General features: G+C 37.2%; 2 protein-coding genes across 5 annotated transcripts in view; one reads left to right on the plus strand and one right to left on the minus strand.

Moving 5' to 3' along the window:
- Positions 1-1,066: 1,066 nt before the first annotated feature.
- Positions 1,067-15,803, minus strand: dctn2 (dynactin 2 (p50)). 3 transcript variants are annotated; one of them, XM_016670134.1, is made up of 16 exons: positions 15,596-15,803; positions 15,238-15,306; positions 14,428-14,436; positions 12,425-12,430; positions 11,674-11,770; positions 11,222-11,283; positions 10,931-11,029; positions 9,776-9,936; positions 8,115-8,265; positions 7,835-7,900; positions 7,593-7,631; positions 7,346-7,423; positions 6,754-6,825; positions 4,930-5,032; positions 4,128-4,219; positions 1,067-1,815 (listed from the first exon to the last, which is right to left on the minus strand). In XM_016670134.1, exons 1-16 carry the CDS (start codon positions 15,629-15,631, stop codon positions 1,729-1,731), a joined length of 1,227 nt encoding a protein of 408 aa, XP_016525620.1. In that variant the 5' UTR covers positions 15,632-15,803; the 3' UTR covers positions 1,067-1,728. The 3 variants fall into 3 exon arrangements, with proteins under 3 accessions (XP_016525620.1, XP_007548805.1, XP_007548812.1); XM_007548743.2 differs by lacking the exon at positions 14,428-14,436; XM_007548750.2 differs by lacking the exons at positions 12,425-12,430; positions 14,428-14,436.
- Positions 15,804-19,255: 3,452 nt separating this feature from the next.
- kif5ab (kinesin family member 5A, b) overlaps positions 19,256-20,198 on the plus strand; it is an 80,412-nt gene continuing 79,469 nt past the window's right edge. For both annotated transcript variants that reach the window (XM_016670150.1, XM_007548755.2), the window contains exon 1: positions 19,256-19,787. In XM_016670150.1, coding sequence (XP_016525636.1) covers positions 19,659-19,787 — 129 coding nt within the window. In that variant the 5' untranslated portion in view covers positions 19,256-19,658. The remainder of the gene's footprint in view (positions 19,788-20,198) is intronic.

A 20,198-nucleotide genomic window follows, 5' to 3' on the forward strand; every position in this document is an offset into this window, starting at 1 on the left:
CTCAATATGCCTTGTTTGAGCTGGCTGGTCGTCGTCTTCTTCACCACATACATGTCTGATTAAAAACAAGATTTTTCTTTGATTGTAATTTATGTAGTCCCAGATTGGTCCAAATTGAACATTATTGTAAAATCAAAATTTCCAGTCTTCATCTCAAACTGTGCGCCCACTAGCAGCACACACAGGTGCTGATGTGTCTGAGTGACTCACCCGGCGCACCTGATCCTTACCCCACTGCCGTTATCTGTCGGCCTTTGTCACGAACACCATCACCTGACTTCAGACATGAGCCAGCTTTTTGTTTTAATGCTTTTTATAAGCCTCTTAATGCTGGAGGGATTTGAGCTTGACCTCAGACACCCTAATGGTTTCCCATGAGTTCCTTTGGAAATACGGCACAACGGCTCTGCTGTAGTTTAAGACGAAACGGTTTCTTTACATGGATTCACGCTGACTTACAATACTGTTTACTTCCAGGTGAATTAATGAGGTTACAAGATTTAACTCTGATTCTCTTGAGGAAAATGGGTCAGTTTATGTAACGTTCTTTGTGAAAGCACAGAGACACAATGAGAGCTCCAAGAGGGCAGAGAATTCAGGGGTTTCGGTTTCGTCAGGGCAGGTTTTTAAATTATTAAAATACAGGACACCCAACTCTATTAACATTTTATTTTAGATGCAAACACAAATTGAATTTTAAGATTTAAAGTGAATTTCTAACAAAATTTTTGCTGTGAATAAATATTTTAAAATGACACAAGAACCTGGTTTTATGAATAAAGCTGAATTGTTTCTGTAAACACATTTTCTTTGTTGGCTTTATTACATGCTATACTGCCACCTTGTGGTCATATATAGTATGACAATTATAAATGGGACAATTATTTTTTGAAGCAAATACATTTTAAGTTTTGTTATAGAAATTTTTAATGGTTACATTGCTTTATCATCTGATCTCAATTATAATGATGATTTGTAAGATTATATTTAACCTATAATTGCTTTTGTCAAACTGGCAATGATCAAGGTTTTATAAAAATGAGAGCCTGAAATGAACAGAGCCACATGTATGACATTTTGATTTATTGATCAGCTTCAGTGGCCACAGATGAACAGAGTTGTAAGCAATGAGAAAGCAGATTAAAAGTTTGTCTGGTGTCCCGGTCATAATAATATAGTTACAAGCAACCGAGTGTAAGGAAACAATAAGGTACACGGGCATATTTACAAGCTTTCCTTCCACATCATGCCCACACCAACATGCTCTTGATACAACAATAAAGGACGAGAGGTCATACTTGCATTAAAGAGCAAACATTTGTCATCTAAACAAACTGGGATTCTTATTTATTCCAAATCCTCTTAGTGTAAATCTCCAGAAAAACCTTCTATGTGAATAAAAATAAAAACAGTCCAGTCTAAAAAACTGATAAGCTGAACAGGAGAGACTTCAATCAGTGGGATCTTTGGAATTAAATATTTTCAAATTACATCAGTTTTATGCAAGGAAGAGGAAATGAGGGTGGACATCTGAAGAACATTTGGTCTCCTTTCTGTTTTGCCCATTTTGTCAACTTTCTAACATTCCACTTGGTGAAAAAAGGCGGAGGCTGAGCAAGAGAAGAACGTCCAGAAAGCACAACGCTACACCCCAAACACTTCGGATCTGTGCTCTCTAACCAAATATTTATTGTCCATGTTCAACTCTCTCCTGGACCGACTCAAACTTTATTTGGAAATCTTCTTCATCCTCTGATCCAGGGCTGCAAAGTTCTCCTCAATAGCCACCAGATTTTCCTTCATTGTCTGTTGGACCTACAGGGTAAAGAGAGGAAGATGAGTTAGAAGTGTAGGAGAAATTCAGAAATGTACAAGAGAAACAAGATCCAACAGATTTCAAAGTGGCCATAAGGGAAACCATGCAGAGATGTGAGGGAAATGATGTGTTAATGAACAAAGAGAAACATGGAACCAACTTGAGAAATGAGAACTCGCTCTCTCAGCATCCAGAAGTTTAATCCAGTTTACCAACTTGGGCAGATTTGAACACAAATCAGTGAATTATTTTAAACACTAAAATGAGGGATTAGTTATTTTTGGAAGCATACACTTAAATCTTAATCTCCTCACTGGTAACATGCTACTTATTAAATGCTAAACCATAGAAATACTAAACTTTCTGTGATTACACCTTCAAATTAATCAGATTTCTGTCAAAGTTTTAGACATAATATTTAGTTAAGCAGACCTTCGGCAGGCTTAGCACTGCTCCAGTATGTCATTTCATTGTAGATTTCAAAGAAAATATATGGATGCAAAACAGACTGAAAAATAAAATCAGTGAGGAATAGAGATGGATCAAAGTTAAGCATCTTAAAGTCATGCAACAGCAAACTCAAAATATTGAGGAAATATGAGCAAATATCCAAAGTAATTTATCAGTACAACATCTACATACATTTTTTTAAAGGTTTTGTTGTCTCTAGTGGCCTTTATTTGAAAGTTAAGGCTTCCATATGTAGGTCGTGCTTTGTCCCTGTGCCACCACAGCACCCCAACATTTACATACTTAAACCAATTTAAATGAAACCAAATGGACAGGATATTTCCAAATGTGTTCTTAATCAGGAGAAACCGCTATAACTCCCGATAGTTTTTATTTTCATCAGATAAAATTAAGTCTGTTTTACTTAGTTTGATAAAACAAGCCACTTCCCAAATATAAAATACTGTTCAGATGTGAAGCTTAAACTAGAGAAGGCTGATAGGAGGGTTTTATCAATTCCACTGATCTGCTGCACTGTGGTAGTTTTCTACAAGTTTTATCTCTTACAATTTTTCAATGAAATAAAGTGACCAACTGGGATTAGCGTTCCAGACCAAGAAGCAAAAACACTTAAATCTGCTCATGTTATTTATATCTTGATCTGATGAAACCACACTGGAGGTGTTTGAACCGGCAGATTCAGGAGTAGTGCTCTGCCACAGAAGGACGAGCAGGGAAGCGAGTTATCTCTGCATTTGACAGAAGCTTTGATAATGCCTCAGATGCTGCAGTGAAACTACCGAGCCTGTGAACCCAACTGCACCAATAATGGGGAAAAAAAAACACAACCGGGTTTATCAATGCTCCTCTGGATGAAGAGCAGCTGGAGCAGATAAACTGTTGGGTTTGTTAAACGTTATACATTTAATCCAAAGGAGAAAATATTTTGTCAGTGAAAATAGTAAAGCAAAAATAATTTACACTTTTGACCTAGTAGGCAAGTCGGTTCCAGTCATATGACGACAGCACAAAAAAGAAGGTACATTTAAATTAAAAACAGTACAGATAAAATAAGGTTTTCAATGCTTTTTAAAAGTAACCACAGAACTGGCGAAACAAGTCAGAGGGAAACTATTCCTCAGCTTTGCAGCCAGACTGAAATGGACCTGTCCCTTTTTGTTTGAGCCTCGCATAAGAAATAACCAACATCTTCTGAACCTGGAACTGAATTACGAGCAGCAACGCAACAGGTTTAGAGCTCTGTAAGCGAGTATGAGTTCTTTAAAACAACTTTATCCAATGTAAAGAGTATAAAACTGCTGTAATATTAGTCTCTTAACCTGATTTAGTGAGAAGTCTGGCAGTTGTATTATGAATGGCTGAAGGGGGGGAATTGATTAACTGTCCAGATCGATAAATAGGACATTACAGTAATCCAGGCATAATCATCAATATTAGATTATATAGAATGAGAAAAATTGACATTTCAGAGCTAGAATATTTGTTATGCATTAAAAATAGAGTGAGCACCAGTCAGTCTTTCTATCCATCCATCCTCCTCATATACATTTATTTCTGCAGCACTGCAGAAGATGAGTGTGTATGTATATTAAATATCTGATATGAATTAATTTAAATGAGCTCATTTCACAATGTTTATGAAAACAGGTCATCAAAAAAATCTCTTTACCTCATCTAATATTAGATGAACATATTAAGTATCAAATTTTCTCTTGCATGATAAAATTTCACATCTTGTACTTTAAGAGACTAAAACTTTCCAGTGTTCTTGTTTCACATTTCCAGCAAAAGAAAGGATTAATGTTGCAGTGGTTGTTCCAGACGGCAGTGAACGTCCTACCTGTGTTAGCAGGGTGTTGTTGTCTTTCAGAGAGTTGTTGATCATCTGCTGAGTCGTGTCCAGGTGAGTCAGCAGCTGGCCAAACTGCATGGCTGTCAGACACAGTTGAGTGAAAAAGTGAAAGTCAAGAAAACTTAGTGTTTTCCTGTTAAACAGAGAAAAACTGAAGAGTATAGTGCACACATAACAAAAATGATGAGTTCCTCAGTGATTACACAGATTCATGTATTTGATATATTATTAATAAAATAAGTATGAATGGCTGCTTTTAGGTGGCATTATTTGGCTGTTTAAAGTAGTGCATTACCTCATGTTACACATGTCTTTCAAATTGGCAGACCTGATTAAAACCCATCTTCTTTGTCTTTCATGCTACATTTTTTCAACAAGAATGTGTTAAATTAACTTCATAGCCTATCTCAATATTACTGTCCTTTAGTTTTAATCATAACTTCCCTTTCTAGATACAATCTTGTGCATCTAAAAATGCTCTAATCCCACCAACCAATAAAATTCCTTTTAACTCTCACCGGAGTCATTTCAATGTATTTCTACCCTGAAATAAAATAAAATACAAAGGACAACAAAAAGATTTTTTAACACTATTGCTGTAACTCATGTCAGAGTTGCCAGATATGCAACATTGTTACAATATTTGCAATATAAACCAGTACAGTACTTTAGTTGATTGTTCAGGGGTTTCTTTGCCTCAGGAAGTTGATTCTTGAGTTTGAAGGCTCTGTGTGTGTAAATGAATGAAAACAGTGCTTGTCAAGCTGTCAGTCACTTTCTTAGGTCTTACCTTGCTCATGCAACTCCTTGACAGCAACCAGCCTCTGCACCACCTGAGGAACGGAGGTGGACACGGCATCCCACTTCTGCACCACATCATACAGCTGCGACACCTGACAAGTGTGACGATAGAGATGTAAATAGGACTGGATGCACTGGTGGCTAATACCAATAGTTAGGACAATCTGGTTTTTCCTTCTACAATTTCAAACTCTTAAGAAGGTATAAAAATTCAGTTTTCACAGACCGACAACTTTCACACCATCTCAGGTTCCGAAAAGACTAGATGTTCACACCAAGACTGGTTTTTGTTTTATAACCAGAAAACTTGGGTCCATTACCTGGACCTGCTGATGATCACTGGCTATAGAACTTATCAGACCTGAGCGCATAAAACACTCATGAGGGCAACAGTGGAACCAATTTGTCAATAAATGGCGTTAATACAAGATAGCCTCTGAATTTGGTGAGTCTACATCTGTTACACTTCCACACAAATAAACAATAATAATTCTATTATTTTAGTCAGAAATGGTTTGTTCAATATGTGAATTATTTGGTTTATTTCAATAAATCCGTTCATTATTTACTGTATTTTAGGCTTCAAAATCCAAGTAATTTTTTTTTGTTAATTTGTTTTTAGAACGTTAATAGTGTGTATAGTGCCCAGTGCTTTATGTTCGCAATGTTTTATTGTTTAGAAAAAAAAACAAAACAAGTCATCTACCAGTCTCTCCAACACTGACTGTCAGTGACCCATGTTTACAGTTGTCAGTGATCAGGTCACACTACCAGAGCTCGTCTAGATCCAACTAAAAAAAATAATTTAAAAAAATCCTTTTGGCAGCAACAGTTTTGTTCCTGCACACAGACTTCATCCCATCTCACATCAACAGATGTTTGTGCAGACTGACCACAACTGGTACAGCCTGACGGATTTGTCTTGACTGGGAATCAAGGGTTAAATTCAGATTGAAATTTGAGTAGAGCTTCTCCAGCTTCAGTTGCCGATCATGGATCAGGAAGATGAATGCAACCTGGGTGGGACAGCACCTTCTCCTCTGTTCTTAATATTTTGATGCTACTTTGAACAATTTCAACATTTGAAATGTGCTTTATGAACACTTTTGTTAAATTTGATTGTCTCTGTGATGAACATAGATTTTTGGTTTTGAACTTCTGATAAATTTCCAGTTTCCTACATAAAAGCATAAAATAATTAACCTATCCCTGGAAATTTTGAAATGCAACCAGACCTGAAAACATAACTTTACTAAGCATTACTAAAAGTAAAAGCATTGCATTAAATAAAATCTGCTGCCACCTACTGGCCTCTAACATAAATCACTGTTAAACAGTCGATGGCTATAATAATCATGCAGGTCAAACAGATCCGATGAGGAACAGACAGATTGACAATAAAATTGCATGTGGCATCCCACGGCGATGTCATAGGTGGTTTTATCAAACCACACACCAGCATTTTCTTCTGTCAAACAGAATAAACCATCTGTGCTTCACATTTAATTAATCCTTTAAAAACGTTTTTTTAAAAATCACTTTACCGTCTCCCTGTCGTCAGTGAACCCCTTAAAAATAAGGGGTGATACTGCAGTGGTTTTCATGCTGAGCTCTTAGTTTAGCTGTCAGAGCACTGGACTGGTCCAGTTATCCATGTCTCATAGATAACGGTTTCTTTAAAGAAGTGAAAAGTCTTCAAAGAAGAAGAAGAAGCCTGGTATTCTTATGGCTGAATGAAGAAACGGATCCTTTGCTTTGATACAACCTGTCGTTACTCTGCACAGAGGCTGATACATGTACCGGGATTACTAACTTTATTTTGTGTTTCTGCATCTTCAATCGCTGCCTTGTTCTTGGCAATCTCATTCATCTTCCCAAGGACACTCTGGAAGATAGATTTAAATAAAAAAAAAATATTCACAGAACTCAAGGGGACAATTTTCTTACAAGACGAGCAATGGAGCCTTTTTTTTTTTTTAAACAGCATATGATGTAAACATTCTTTGTAAGCATTTAAAACCGCCCACTAAAAGAAGTAGCACTATGATCAAAATGCTGCAGCCGGGACATTATTTCCCTGAAGCACAGAGGGCTTTCAAAGTGTTAAAAGGCAGAACAAGGAAGAGAGAATTCAAACAGAAAACAACAACAAAGTTCTGCCAGCAGTTCACATCCAGAGAATCTCCGTAAACATCACTAAACATTATGGAAATGATATGACGGCAGTTTGCAGAAAGCCACAGTAGGCCAACAAGGCATGTCGGGCTCTTAACTGCATGCTGATTAAGCTCTCATACATTCCGGAAACTTCACAAAACAGAATTATTACAAACATCCTGATGTTTTACTGGGCTGATAAATTTGTACAGAAAGACTCAGTTGCTCCAGTTTTACAATGTAGGTACCTGCAGTCTTGCCTCTACTTGATCCAGTGTAGCAGAGTCCAGTGCGCTGACCCTTGCCTGCAGAAGCTCAATGGTGTCCTGAGGTAAAAGATGCACACAAGTTACAAACACACCTGAGAATAGAACCCGGTGTTTCCCCCATTCTGTTGGCAGGAACTGGTGACCTCATTAAGTGTCCCAGTTCTTCTGCTACACGTCACAGATGGTTATAAACTCTGAACAGCTTCTAAATAAAGGGACTTCTTACCATCAAACTGGCTCCTTGTACACCAGCATTAAGGGGTCCCTACAATAAACAGAAAATTAGTACTTCTATCATAAATTATAGTAGAAAATTAATGTGGTTCTATTTCACTTTATGGAGAGTGATGCGTTTAGACGGGCATAAATATTTCGTTGTTTGATGATTAAAGAGCAAATGTACAGGCCAAGTAAGGATGTGTGACAAACACTGAGGCGGATTTGTGTGCAAAATCCATCAGTGTGTACCTGCTTGTCTGATCCGGAGCCAACAGCGATCTCCAGCTGAGCTAGACGCTTCTCCAGTTCCGCCATCTACAGGGATGGAAAACAGGCGACACATGGTTGGAAGCGACATCAGCATCCCACAAAGCACGTTGCTGCGTTTTTGTCTCTTCATCCAGCGTGTTGCCAACAAATATTCAGATATGTGAATGAAAACGCAACACATCAGGGAGCTCGTCTGACTAAAACATTCAGACTGCACTCGTCAAGACGCTAGCCCCCGCCGCCTTAACCTCGGCGTTACCTTGGCGGACTCGTTGAATTTCTCCTGCTCTGGTCTGCTGTGCAGCTCGTAGAGCACCACTCCATCTGGACCCTTTGTTGAAGAGGGCTTGCCATCTCCTGCGGAGCTGCTGCGACTGCCCTTCGCCGCCTCCAGCTGGGTGAGCAGACGCCTGCAGGCAGGAGGGAAAGGAAGACGCAGAATGATTATACAGTCTGTTCAAAGCAGTTAACGGCCCCATGTGCCGTCTGTCTCTATCTCTCTCTCCTCAATGCGTTTAAATTTCGGTTTGAAGGTGAAAATCTGTCCCTTTCCATTGTTTCAATCCCAACATGCATCTTGAAGCTTCAGCTTTCCCTGTTTATGCTGGGTTTTGACATATTTCTCAGCATCTCCTGCCTCCTGTCTGGCTGCAAGTCCCAGTGCAGGGATAGTGGACCGTTCAACCAACCCAGGGTCAAAAGGCATCAAAGCCATTATGCACAGTAAGGTCGGAACAATTAATCGGATTAATCATGATGAAAAAAAATCATCAACTGGAATAACCAGACTCTAAAATATACCATTTACTGAAAATAGTAATTAAGCCAAAATGTAAAAAAAAAAAAAAGAAAAAAAAAACGATACATTTTACCTTTAAAATAGAAAACCTTTGTGAATATGTTCTACCTAAAAACTGAAACCACATTTGAGTTTTTTAGCATTTGCATTTCCCACATGCTTCGACCTTTCCTAATTTCTATGCATTTTTTATTTCAGTTTAGAACAAGTAGTTGCTCGGCATAATGCATTTATCCAGGCACTGATGCATTTATTTTTGCTTCTCTCTTCCACTAGGCTTTATTGTTTGACAAAACTTCAAACAGCTTAGAAGGCTAAAATTATGTTTCACTAAACTTTAGGGGGAAAATTCAAAACGTTTTGCTTGAACTTTATCACATTTCTGCCAACATTTTTCATGCATTTAATTTGGGTTTATGTGACAAATTAGTGTAAATGTGAAGTAGAAGAAAACAAATCTTTAAAAAAATTGTTGAAGTTTACCCAGACTGAAAAGGAGCGTGTCTGAATTTCTCAACAGCATTCAGGTCTGGTATTTGATCCCGACACATGGATGTATTCTGGTCCAAGGCATTCTCAGTCATGTAGCTATGGCTGCATGTTTAGAAGTCCAGTCTCAAGTTTTTAAAGCTTCTATAATGTTTTCCTCCAGGATCGCCATTTAACTTGACCCGTTTACCTCAATGGCTCCAAACATCTTTAATATGTCTGCTACAAGAAAAGCATTCCCACAGCATGATGCTGTCACCAACAACACTAGTGTCTTCAGGACTTTGCACAGTTTTGGTTTTTCACCATTTGGTTTTTTAATGATGGAAAAACTTTATATTTTAATCTCACCTGACGAGAATAACAGAATACATTTCACAGTAATTTAATTATTTATACGGTTTCTTACCTTAAAAGGTTTAAAGATTACTTTAGTAAGGCAGAATAAAATGTCTCTTAATCTGCTCTTAATAAACCTCAGGCATAAACAAGCTCATAACACCACAACTAAACATGGCTCTAAACCTTAACTTAAAATGCTCGTCTTTGAAAGATTGTCTTTGCTGAATCTTAGTAGTACACTTTGAACATTCATGACAGTTGTATGTCTTGCCAGGCTGCTCTCATCTCACCTGGCAAGCGCTCCATCTGGATCGGCCAGGTTGATGTGCGCCTGCGGTCCCAGCAGCGAATCAAGATGGGCAGAAACCAGCTGCTGCTTCAGCTGCGCTGCCTGCTGAGCGAGAACCACCGGGGTGAGGCGCTCCTCTGCATTACTCTCCTTTGCAGTAGCCTAGAAGGTAAAATTGGTGGAGTATGTCAGCGGGCATCATTTTCATGTCAGGGTACAATCACAACAACAAAAAAAATGTTTTGCTGAGCACATGCTGCTGTTTTTGCTGTGGTCAAGGACCTTATGATCAATTTCTGGAGCATCATATCAACTCAAACTACGTACTTTGTCCTGCCTACGCTAAAGTCAATATGGTGTCACCATATTCACTTGAGCTGTGAAATTTGAAAAAATTTTTAGACTCTTGAACATTTCCCCAACTTTGCTAAAGTAGAATTCTTAGTATTTTCTCTCCAGAAAAGTAAACGTTATTTAACTGATGCAGATCTAGAATTAGTACTGTAATATTTTTGCTAAAAATATCTCTCACAACTATTATATGCGTAAGCTTATTTTTTTTTTCTCTAAAAAAAAAAAAAAAAAGTCACCTGTGATCTAATCTAATAATTTTGAGAATAGGTTAGGTTCTATATAACTGCAGCTGTATAACGCAATTTGCTCAAAGGGAATTTCTTAATGCTGCACGACTGTCACAGAAAAGCAGCAGGCAGACCAAATACTCTGCCAGTACAACCTGCAGGACTTGCAGAATGAGAGAAAAAATAAAACCTAAACAACCTGAAAACAGCCTAAGTTGTTATTTGCTACTGGGAGCAGGGTTGCTTCACCAAACGCATCCACATTAATGAGAAGCAAAGTTAATTAGTGGCTTCTAAAAGGAACCTCTGTCAATCTGAAAAGCAACTCTGCTCGTTCTAAATTCAATTTAGCTTTAAATTGAGGTTACACTCCATAAGTACTCACTGCACAAACTTTCAAATATGATTAAATGGTCTGGAAATATTGGAAACGTGTAAAAAAAAAAAAAAAGAACACCGTCTGGTTTGCATTGGTGAAAACCAGATGGTGTTCATTTTTTTTTGATTCAGTGTTGAAAACCAGATGGATTTTTTTCACAGATTTTTTCAGGGTGAATGTGCTGCTAGCAGCCCACCTGGATGGTGTCCACCTCCTGAACGAGTTCCTGGATCTCATTAACCAGGCGTTGATACTTTTGCTGGGGTGTCTCCTTCACGCCGCTGCCCTCACCGAGCTAAAGTACAAAGAAAGAGAAGAAAAAAGACTGAATATTATTGAAGTTCAACAGCTGAAAAAAATATCTGCCTATTTGACTTTATTGGAAAGCAGAATGAGCAGATAAAAAAAAACAGCTTTGGAAAAGTGATTATTCATTTTTATTTATTTATTTTTTTTTTAAATACTGATGCACTTCTATGGCACTTACGATTTCAAACTCTCCCGACTCATAACCCACTCTTCTGCTTCTACTGATTCTATCTGAGAAGTCTGTGAAAAAGAGACATTTGTCATAAGATTAAAAAAAACAATAAAAGCTGATGATTGCTATAAACATCAACGCTCATTTATGGAAAGTGAAAAACATTTTTAATAAGTCTTTAAATACTATATTATGGTTAAATTTTTTCTTAACAGTCTCTAAGTACGCCAAAACAAATTACATTGTTATTTTATTCAAAGTTAAAATTTGACAAAATTACAATTTTTTTTTCCACTTTACTGGAGAAAAAAAAAACTGTAGAGGTCCATTTCCATTCTTAGAAAAAATAGTTTTAAAACCAAAAACTATTTTACAGAAGACACTTTATGCATCAGTAAAGTTGAAATGCTCCAGAAACTGAGCAAATTAAACAAGTTATTTGTCGAATACAAACTGACCAAGTCCTTTGGTGCCGACGTGTTTGTCTTTGAACTTGTCGTAGGCTGCATTGGGGTTGACCACAATCCTCTCTACGCTGTCACTGCAAAGCTCCTCCTGATTAAAACAAAACAAAAAACACTCATTTAATCAGAAACACCATCCAGCAAAGCAGTCTGCTTACAGGTGTACAGAATGCATCACGTGTTTAATACATGAACAAGTTTGATAAAGAGTAAATGCATACTTCATCAATGCTGAAATACAAATTGAGGGAATTATATCATACAACACCCCTACATGATTATGAATTTAAAGCAATCGTTTCAAAAGATTACTGAAATCTGCAAAGGTTTCCCATAATCTAGAAGATTCTGTGTAGGGGTGAACCGGATGATTTAACCAAATTTAGAGGAGCAGGAAAGAGATCAATGGGGAAAAAAATGAATGTACCATTAATACTAAATTATTCAACAAACTCTAAAATGATTTTACTTCTGGATTATCCTACTGTCATAAAAAAGTTACATAAACCAAAAAGACAGAAACACACCTGGAGCTACTTTATTCTCTCTAAATGACAACTGATTAATGATGTAAGGAAATTTAAAAAAAAGATGATTGTTATGGAGACCAATACTATAAACATAAATGATACACCACTGACACAAATAAATGCCAATTCACACATAAGAGGACGCACAAAACAGTCGGTTCCAGAGATGTCAGGAGGAGGAGGAGGAAGAGGAGGAGAGTGAGTTATGCTCTTACCAGCTCCTTGGGTTTCCAAAGAGAGTTAAAGAAAATAAAATGGAAGAGCAGAGGGAGAGAGAAAAGCAGGGGGGGGAGAGAGACAACACAGATTAATGTGGTTATCACATGCCATGCACACAACAGGAACACTTGGCCAGGGTTTCAGGAAGATAAGAAAGAAAGCAGTGTTCTGAGCGCTGCAGCAGCAAACCCTGGAGACACAACTTCTCTGGAAAATGTAGGTATCCAGTTCTTTCCCTCTTCACTCATTCAGGGTGATTAGATGACTTAACTCCAGAATTTCTCTTCTCTCTAATAATATTCTAATTCATCAGAAAGAAGTCCACTATTTTCCTGAACAGTAAATAAGAAAACACTGAATACTGTGTAGAGGTTCTTGACAGTCTGGACTGATTATTGCTGACTGCATTGCATATGATGAACTTTAGAATAAAAATGGTATTTATAGTGGGTATGGTCAGTTACCAGTATTAAGGTTAAGGTTTAAAAACTGCTAAAACGTTCTCATCTTGCCATTCCTATATTAAGGTCTATTTTCTGAGAAGCCAGAAGACTAAGCAGAGTGTTCTCTGGCTGTGTTGTCCATATAATCAACAAGGGATTACTTTCACGTACCTGCTGCTGCCCACTGCCGGTCAGCAGACCAAAATAACTACTGTACCTTTTCCTCATTTGCATAAAAAGATAAATTCAGCTGTTATAAAATATTTCTGGTAAGGTAATAAAAAACACATGACAGTCAAAACCTTAATCAGTCAACATTAAATGAACCGACAGTTTTATAGCTACAGTATTAAAGCTAAGAATGAAACATCTGTTCAGAAGCTGACTTTAGGCTTGGTACATGAGCAGATAGCCCAACTAGCATCATCTCCAGGCATTATTTTAACTTAGTATTTCAATCAAACTCAAAATGAATACACAGTACAGATAAAATTATGACACTTGCAATACTGTTATATTTTAGCGGCAGTAGGAATAATTATATATATATATTTTTTTTTTTTTTAATAACATTTATTTTATACTATCACATCACTATGCTCAAGTGTGTTCTGCAGTAATCAGAGAGTGGTCCATGCCCAAATTAAGTTTGAAAACCCAGAAATATTCCTGCAGCCCAGTGACTGAATTAATCCAAAATCTAAAATCAAAAAAAGCATACCAATAGCTATAATCCCAGTCACACACCTGATACATCTAATACCAGATCAAAAATAATGATCTTTTGCACCCCTAAATGATGTAAAACACAATGGCCACAAAAATCCATTTTGGAGTAACTAAACAGGCATACCCCAGAAAATGAGGACTGGAGAAAAAATAAGCTTGTGGTGCTGTGGCAAGGGAGAAAGTGTAGCAGAATGCCAATGCCATAACCAAAGCTTATTTTTTGTGATTGTATTTATAAAACATGAAAGGGGTGTGGGTAACAAGCAAACATTTTACTTCTGGGTTTTCTTCCATTTATAGAATTCATGGACAGTTAAAAAAAGGGATTATTTGCATTTAATTTCACACTGCAGGTAAGTTTCTACCACATCCAACCCGTTAATTAGGACAGGCAATGACCCAGCAAGCAGAAGAGCTCCTTAGAAAATTGAGTTAGTCAGAACACAAAAGTTAGCAGAGAAGCAAGTTGTTAGAGCATGAAGACAGGTTAAACAAAATGTAAGTCTTTTTTCAGATGTCAACAAACACATGCATGCATGCCTACACACACACACACGCGCGCACACACACACACGTCAATCACCACTTCTGAAGACCCTTCATCTTCATTACGGCCTTAATAAAATGTAATTATTTTTTTTTAAAATCAGGGATCAGCTTCTTCTACTTTAAAACAATTATTAAAGAATCACATAGTAACAGAGGAACAATGCCATTAACCCGGTTCTCATCTCAATCGGTGCTTAAAGAATAATTTGATAGATCATCATTAAGGAGAAAAAAATGGAGAAAACCCAACATGCATTTAGCTCACAGAGAAATCTTACTTGTACACACTAGGGTCCCAGGAGGGATGAAGAGGGGTCACAACAGGGGCAAGAGAACAGGGAGAATAAATGTGGCAACATGGAACAGGAAATGCCAGTTAACATTTGCTTGGCTGTCCTATCAAGATTAGACAATTAAAACAAATAATAAATAAAAGTATAAAAATTAGAGCAGCACCAGTCAACTGCATACAGGATGGTAAAACCAGTAACTTTTTTTATTAACTCGTAATTGAGAGGGGAAAAAAAAAAACAGAACACCACAGAACATTTTTCGTAAAGTCACAAGATGATCATCATGGTATGATTATGAACAGCCTATGAGACTTCAGGGGGAATTTTTTTCTCATTTCCAACTTCTTTCAGTGCAGATGTGGAGGATGTATTTATTATTTAGAGGGGAAAAATACACCAAATCGGGATTTTTTTTTCTCTGAACGTACAATACAACTTAAGCACCAAAAGAGGATCGTTGAAGTAGTCTTAACTTTTCAGTTTGTATAAAGTTAGTAACAGTGGCTAAACATTTAGAAGTTGTGATTCATGATTTAAAAAAAAAATAACTGGATAGCGGAGTGCAATCTCACACAAACTAGCAAACTAGTTGCTAGCAACTTAATTATTTAATTTCAGTTGAAAAATCAAGTAATTGTTAATAGATATGTCGTGTCAAACAGACCATAATGACCCAGATAATAATGAAGGAATCAACTGTCCGTTAGAGGAGGGCTAAACGTTAGTTAGCTTATTAGCGTTAGCAGCAGGCTAATCAGTAATACGTCCATACATTAGCACAGAAAGACCACCTACCGATTCAAACTGAGCCTGGTCGTCCTCTGGAAGGTCGCCAGTCTCGTACACGTCTGGTTCGTTAAATGCCTACGGAAACAAAATGTGATAAATGCTGTTACTTCGTTGGTTTGTTTGGTATTAGCCTGGCCAACGCCCCGGCTTCACTGAGAAACACTAAAATGATAAGTCTAGCGCTTTTGTATGTTTGCATCATATGGCATTATCTTAGCTGCATGTCTGCTATTGAGACGCAACACTATCTGGAGCTCAATGTGGATTGTTTGCAGACAATAAGAAGATAAAAGATTCAGCAGCAGAGCTGTTAGCTAGCAGTTCCACCTTTCAGTCTGAAGATGTGTTAGCGTTAGCAACTTACAATTCCTGGTAAGTTTGCGTATTTAGGATCGGCCATTGTCAACAGGAACAACAAAAACACAACAAAATGCAATAGCGGTCTCTAAAACCGTTCAGGTAATCGATTCGCTGAGTGGGATTATATTAAAAGCTAGCAATGGATGAGCCAGCAGTATGTCAGCCGGCGGAGCGGTGCAAGCTGATGTGGTCACTTGCTTGATTTGGCACCATGTCTGCTCGATTTATTTCACTCAGTCTCACACGGGCGGTGCAGTTAACGCTATGTCAATGGGAAAGCGGTAAGCGTCTTATTAAAAACAGTAAAACAAGCACACCTAAAGCCGTGATGCGTCATTCCACGTACATTTCGCCAGCCAATATGTTTTTAAGGATACTTTTTCCTCGTAGTCAGTTTTCTTAAAATTTATCAATAAAAGGCATATTTATTTATTAGGGTTATGAAATTGAACTGTTGGTGTATGGCATCAACTAAATTATTTACGTTTATTCACTTAGTGAATATTACTTGACTTAAGACAGACCTATTTATGAGACAGATGAGGGCGCCAAAAGAGTGAAAGAAAAAAGTAAAACTAGTGAATACATTGATAGTGAAAATAGTTTACTCTCCAAAACATATTCTTGTTATTAACTTCACAGTGTTGTGGAGCTCTTGTATAACTTTTATGAATGTATTCATGTATTTTTTTTTCTGGATTGAAATTGATTTTTTTATGTTTGCAGTACAAACCTTGTCAGCGTTTGTAGTTAAAATGTTTAGACAATTGTGTAAGAAACGTATTTTTTTTAAGGAAAGAAAGACATCGAGATAATCTATGCACATATATTTGTAACTTGTTAAAATAGAATTGGACACATTTTATTTCCATAAATGCACATTTTAAAACTAAGATTACAATAAATTTTGGAACATAATGTTTTTTGGTGTGATAAAACCTAAGCACATTATTTTCAATACTCTTTAAATTAACTTATGTAAACACACAAAACCCCATTTGCCACTGTTATAATTCAGTTATAAGGTATTTTTTTCAGACATGTTTATATGAAATGTGTTACCGATTTACTTAATGCTAATATATACAAGATCTGAATATAAAACATTAAGACAAAACAAGAGGACAAACATCATGAAAGAAAAAAAGGGGGGCCATTTCTATATAATTCTAAAAATCGTCTTCTGATGCTATTTAAATTGAGACATTTATAAATGGGGTTGTGTATAGATGAACAGTTTCTTTTCACTGCTCTTTTACTTAATTAATAAATTATACATATTCATAATTCAGTTTGTTGCTCCTCAACTTGAATTGCTCGAGTTTTTTTTATTTATTTATTTATTTTTTTCCAGTGGATTAGGAACACCAGATACAGACCAGCTGGTGAGACTGGGGATATCCAGCTCCAGTATAATCTGAACAGGTGTTCTTCAGGGCTGTGTGCTTTCTCCACTATTCTTATCCCACAACACTGATGACTGCATCTTTCCACATGACTCTCCAGAGCTTCATCAGTTTGCAGATGACATGAATATGCTACCAGCCTGACATTTAATGGAGATGAATTTGCATCCAGGACAGCTGGCCAAACGGTATGTTGATAACAGCTTGTAGCTTAACACCAAAAACACAGTGGCTGAACTTTAGGGGATTGTCAGTTGTGTACTTATTTTGAACAGCACTTTGGATATTAGGGAATCCATAAACGTTTACGGGCACAATCACCATGTATGAAGCGGACAACTCACATAAATTCACTGTTCTTCGTATACCAATTGTGGATGTTTAACCTGTTTAAGAAGATTCTGAGTCAGTTCTTTTCAACAGTCATTGTGACTGTACATTTGTATAACTGTCTGGTTTGCTTTGGCTACTATATCTGACAAAGTGCAATAATGAACACACTGGACTCCTGAAAACTGCCCCCATTTATCCCCATTCATTATTTTTTGCAGACAAGGAAAAGAGCAAGAAAATAATTCATCCTTGACCCCCTTACACCCGGGAGACGGACTATTTGAGCTGCAACTTTCTTGGAAGACTTTAGACAGCTGAACTGAAAAATAAAGGGGAGAAAGCAACTTCACAAACAATTAAATGATGCAAATCACATAAACGTGTACCACATAATGTGTATTTTGTTGTCCAGTAAGGATATTGTTTCATTGGGTATATTTTATTTCCAGTACTTTTCAATATCTGTGCAACTGAATACAAAGACCCAGATATTCACACACACAGTGTAAAGAACATAATCTTTTTTTCCTCATGCACTGTCTGATAATGTCTCAGACCAACCTTTTGCTATCTTGGGTCAGTTAGCTTTAACAAAATGCCAGAATAATGAAAAAGAATTATTACTGAGAATATGGGAATATGTGTGACTTATTTTTTATTTTGTAAGCATTGTGTTAAAACCGTATGACTAGGACCAAATGTCCTTCTAAAAACCTTTCACATTAGGTTGCTGGAATTGCAGTACATCCCTTTTGGCAGAAATTTTATAACTTATTCAGGTTTAGGATAATCAACCATTAACTTTTGAGTTGTTGTCTTAAGATATGGCTTCAGTATTTCCTCATAAAGTTATTTTCTGTATTATGTGAAGTGGACCAGTTTGTCATGCAAAAACACCTTCACAACATGATATTGGATATTGCCACCCCAAATATTTGTTCCCTTCCCCTGCTTTTTCTCCTCCTAATTATTTAATGGGCATAATGACAGAAAACTTACGAATTTGCTTAATCACAGCAAAAGGCATTTCTCCAGAAATGAAGGCATGTGTTCCTGTGTGCATTTGAAAAGTTATAATCTGTTTCACTTGCTGTTTTTACAGTAATAGCTTCTTCCTCTGTGAGTCGCCTTTCACCCCATGTTGACACCAAAGTCTTTTCACTGTGAATAATGACACTGTCTCACCAGGACTGAGAGATGGATGGAGAGATGAATGGATGGGTCGATGGATCTCACACTAGGAAGCAGCATGTTTGAAGTGTTGCTTTAATATACATCCACACATGTGCCTCAGTTTATTTTGATGGTTGACAATTAACCAATAAAGCTAAAAAAGTCATGGCATTTTGGCTTTTCACAAATTGTTTAAACTACACAATCTTAGTGTAGGTTCAGTCTTTTTGAAGACTACATATATCTAACTTCGATCGCATCATACTTCGTTTATTAATGAAACCTATCTGGTCAAAATCTGAGAACAAAAACGCAATCAAACAAATGCTTTCCCTATTTACATTAATGTCGTTCAGTTGTGGAAATTCTACGTATAGTAAATAAAAAACATCATAATACAAGTAGCACAATGCTTTATACTAATATATTTAAAAACATTGGCATATCTATGATTTTGGCCCACATTGCTAAGATTACCATGAAGGATCTTAAAAGAAACTATAGATCCATACCCCTTCGCTGCAGATGAGCGAGGTAGAAAATTTGTGCAAATAAATTCCTTTTTGGTAAAACATTTGAGCAGCACTCAGACTACTACACTGTTTGAATGTAGCATAAGTACGCAAACTTTTTCCTTTTGCATGAGACAGTTGGGAGTTAGCAAGAGGAATGGAGCTGCTGTGTGCTCCTCCGCTCGGCTCAGTGATGCTGATGAGGGAGGATGTGAGTCGCTACTCCACCACGCCCCGCCCCCATTGAGAAGGCAGTGATGCAAGCCATGCCTCTGAGAAGCCTGCAACCCGTCCAGACATACAGGATCACTTTGGACTACACTCCTCATTTATTGGTCCCCCATATGTTCTCCGCCGCTTAGCTGCACGGATTAGTTTGACGGGGTTTTAAAGCTGAAAATTACTCCCAAACAGCTTGCTTTATGCTTTTTGTTTCTTACTTATTTAATCGTTTCTGGATCTAAAAAAAAGTCGTAGTTCTGTATTCCCTCCAAATGCTGCTTCGCCTGTCAGACTCGCTTTGCATGTGGACATAAGCCAGTGGGTTCAGTCAGGTGCTTCAACACAGAGGATCTTATTTAGGATAATTTTTAAAATTCCTTTCCTTGTCCTGGAGGCGCGTCCTTTATTTTTCCCATCCACGATGGCTGATTCCAACGCTGAATGCAATATCAAGGTGTTGTGTCGATTCCGCCCGCTGAACCAGTCCGAAATTATCCGCGGAGATAAGTTCATCCCAATATTTCAAGGCGAAGACACTGTCATCTTTGGGGTAAGTTGCTTATCTCCTTCTCTGTTGGCACCGTTGCATGCACTCGAGTGATGTTGGGGGTTAAACTTATCATCTCACAATCATATCCGATCCTGACCAGACTTGGAGCTTAAAGGCATGAGGCAGGGATCAAACTAAGTATAGCCTCCATCAATACTATTGGTAATACTATTAGTATTCTGCAGCATAATGTGCTGCCGCTATTTGAGGGCGATACAGCTAAAAAAAGAAAAAAAAAAAAGAAAAAAATGCATTTGTGCATTTTTTGTAGTATATCTACTGCTTTGAAATAATACATCACTTGTCTATGTTAAAGATGCTTTTTGTGTCTAAAGGTTTTAACTTTTGTGATTAAAAACTGAAAAATATCTTCATTAACTCTTAAAATATGACCACACCTTTTTGTTTCAA

The sequence above is a fragment of the Poecilia formosa genome, unplaced genomic scaffold (assembly GCF_000485575.1).
Source record: "Poecilia formosa unplaced genomic scaffold, Poecilia_formosa-5.1.2 Scaffold2, whole genome shotgun sequence".
Lineage (NCBI taxonomy): Eukaryota > Metazoa > Chordata > Actinopteri > Cyprinodontiformes > Poeciliidae > Poecilia > Poecilia formosa.

What these genes read in the sequence shown, in the direction of transcription:
- dctn2 (XM_016670134.1), bottom strand. Translation starts at nt 15,631, where the DNA reads ATGGCCGATCCTAAATACGCAAACTTACCAGGAATT. An exon ending in AGGAGGTGGACACCATCCAG is followed by an intron (nt 9,937 to 10,930) that starts GTGGGCTGCTAG and finishes TTTACCTTCTAG; the next exon opens with GCTACTGCAAAGGAGAGTAA. An exon ending in GCTCCGGATCAGACAAGCAG is followed by an intron (nt 7,632 to 7,834) that starts GTACACACTGAT and finishes TGTTTATTGTAG; the next exon opens with GGACCCCTTAATGCTGGTGT.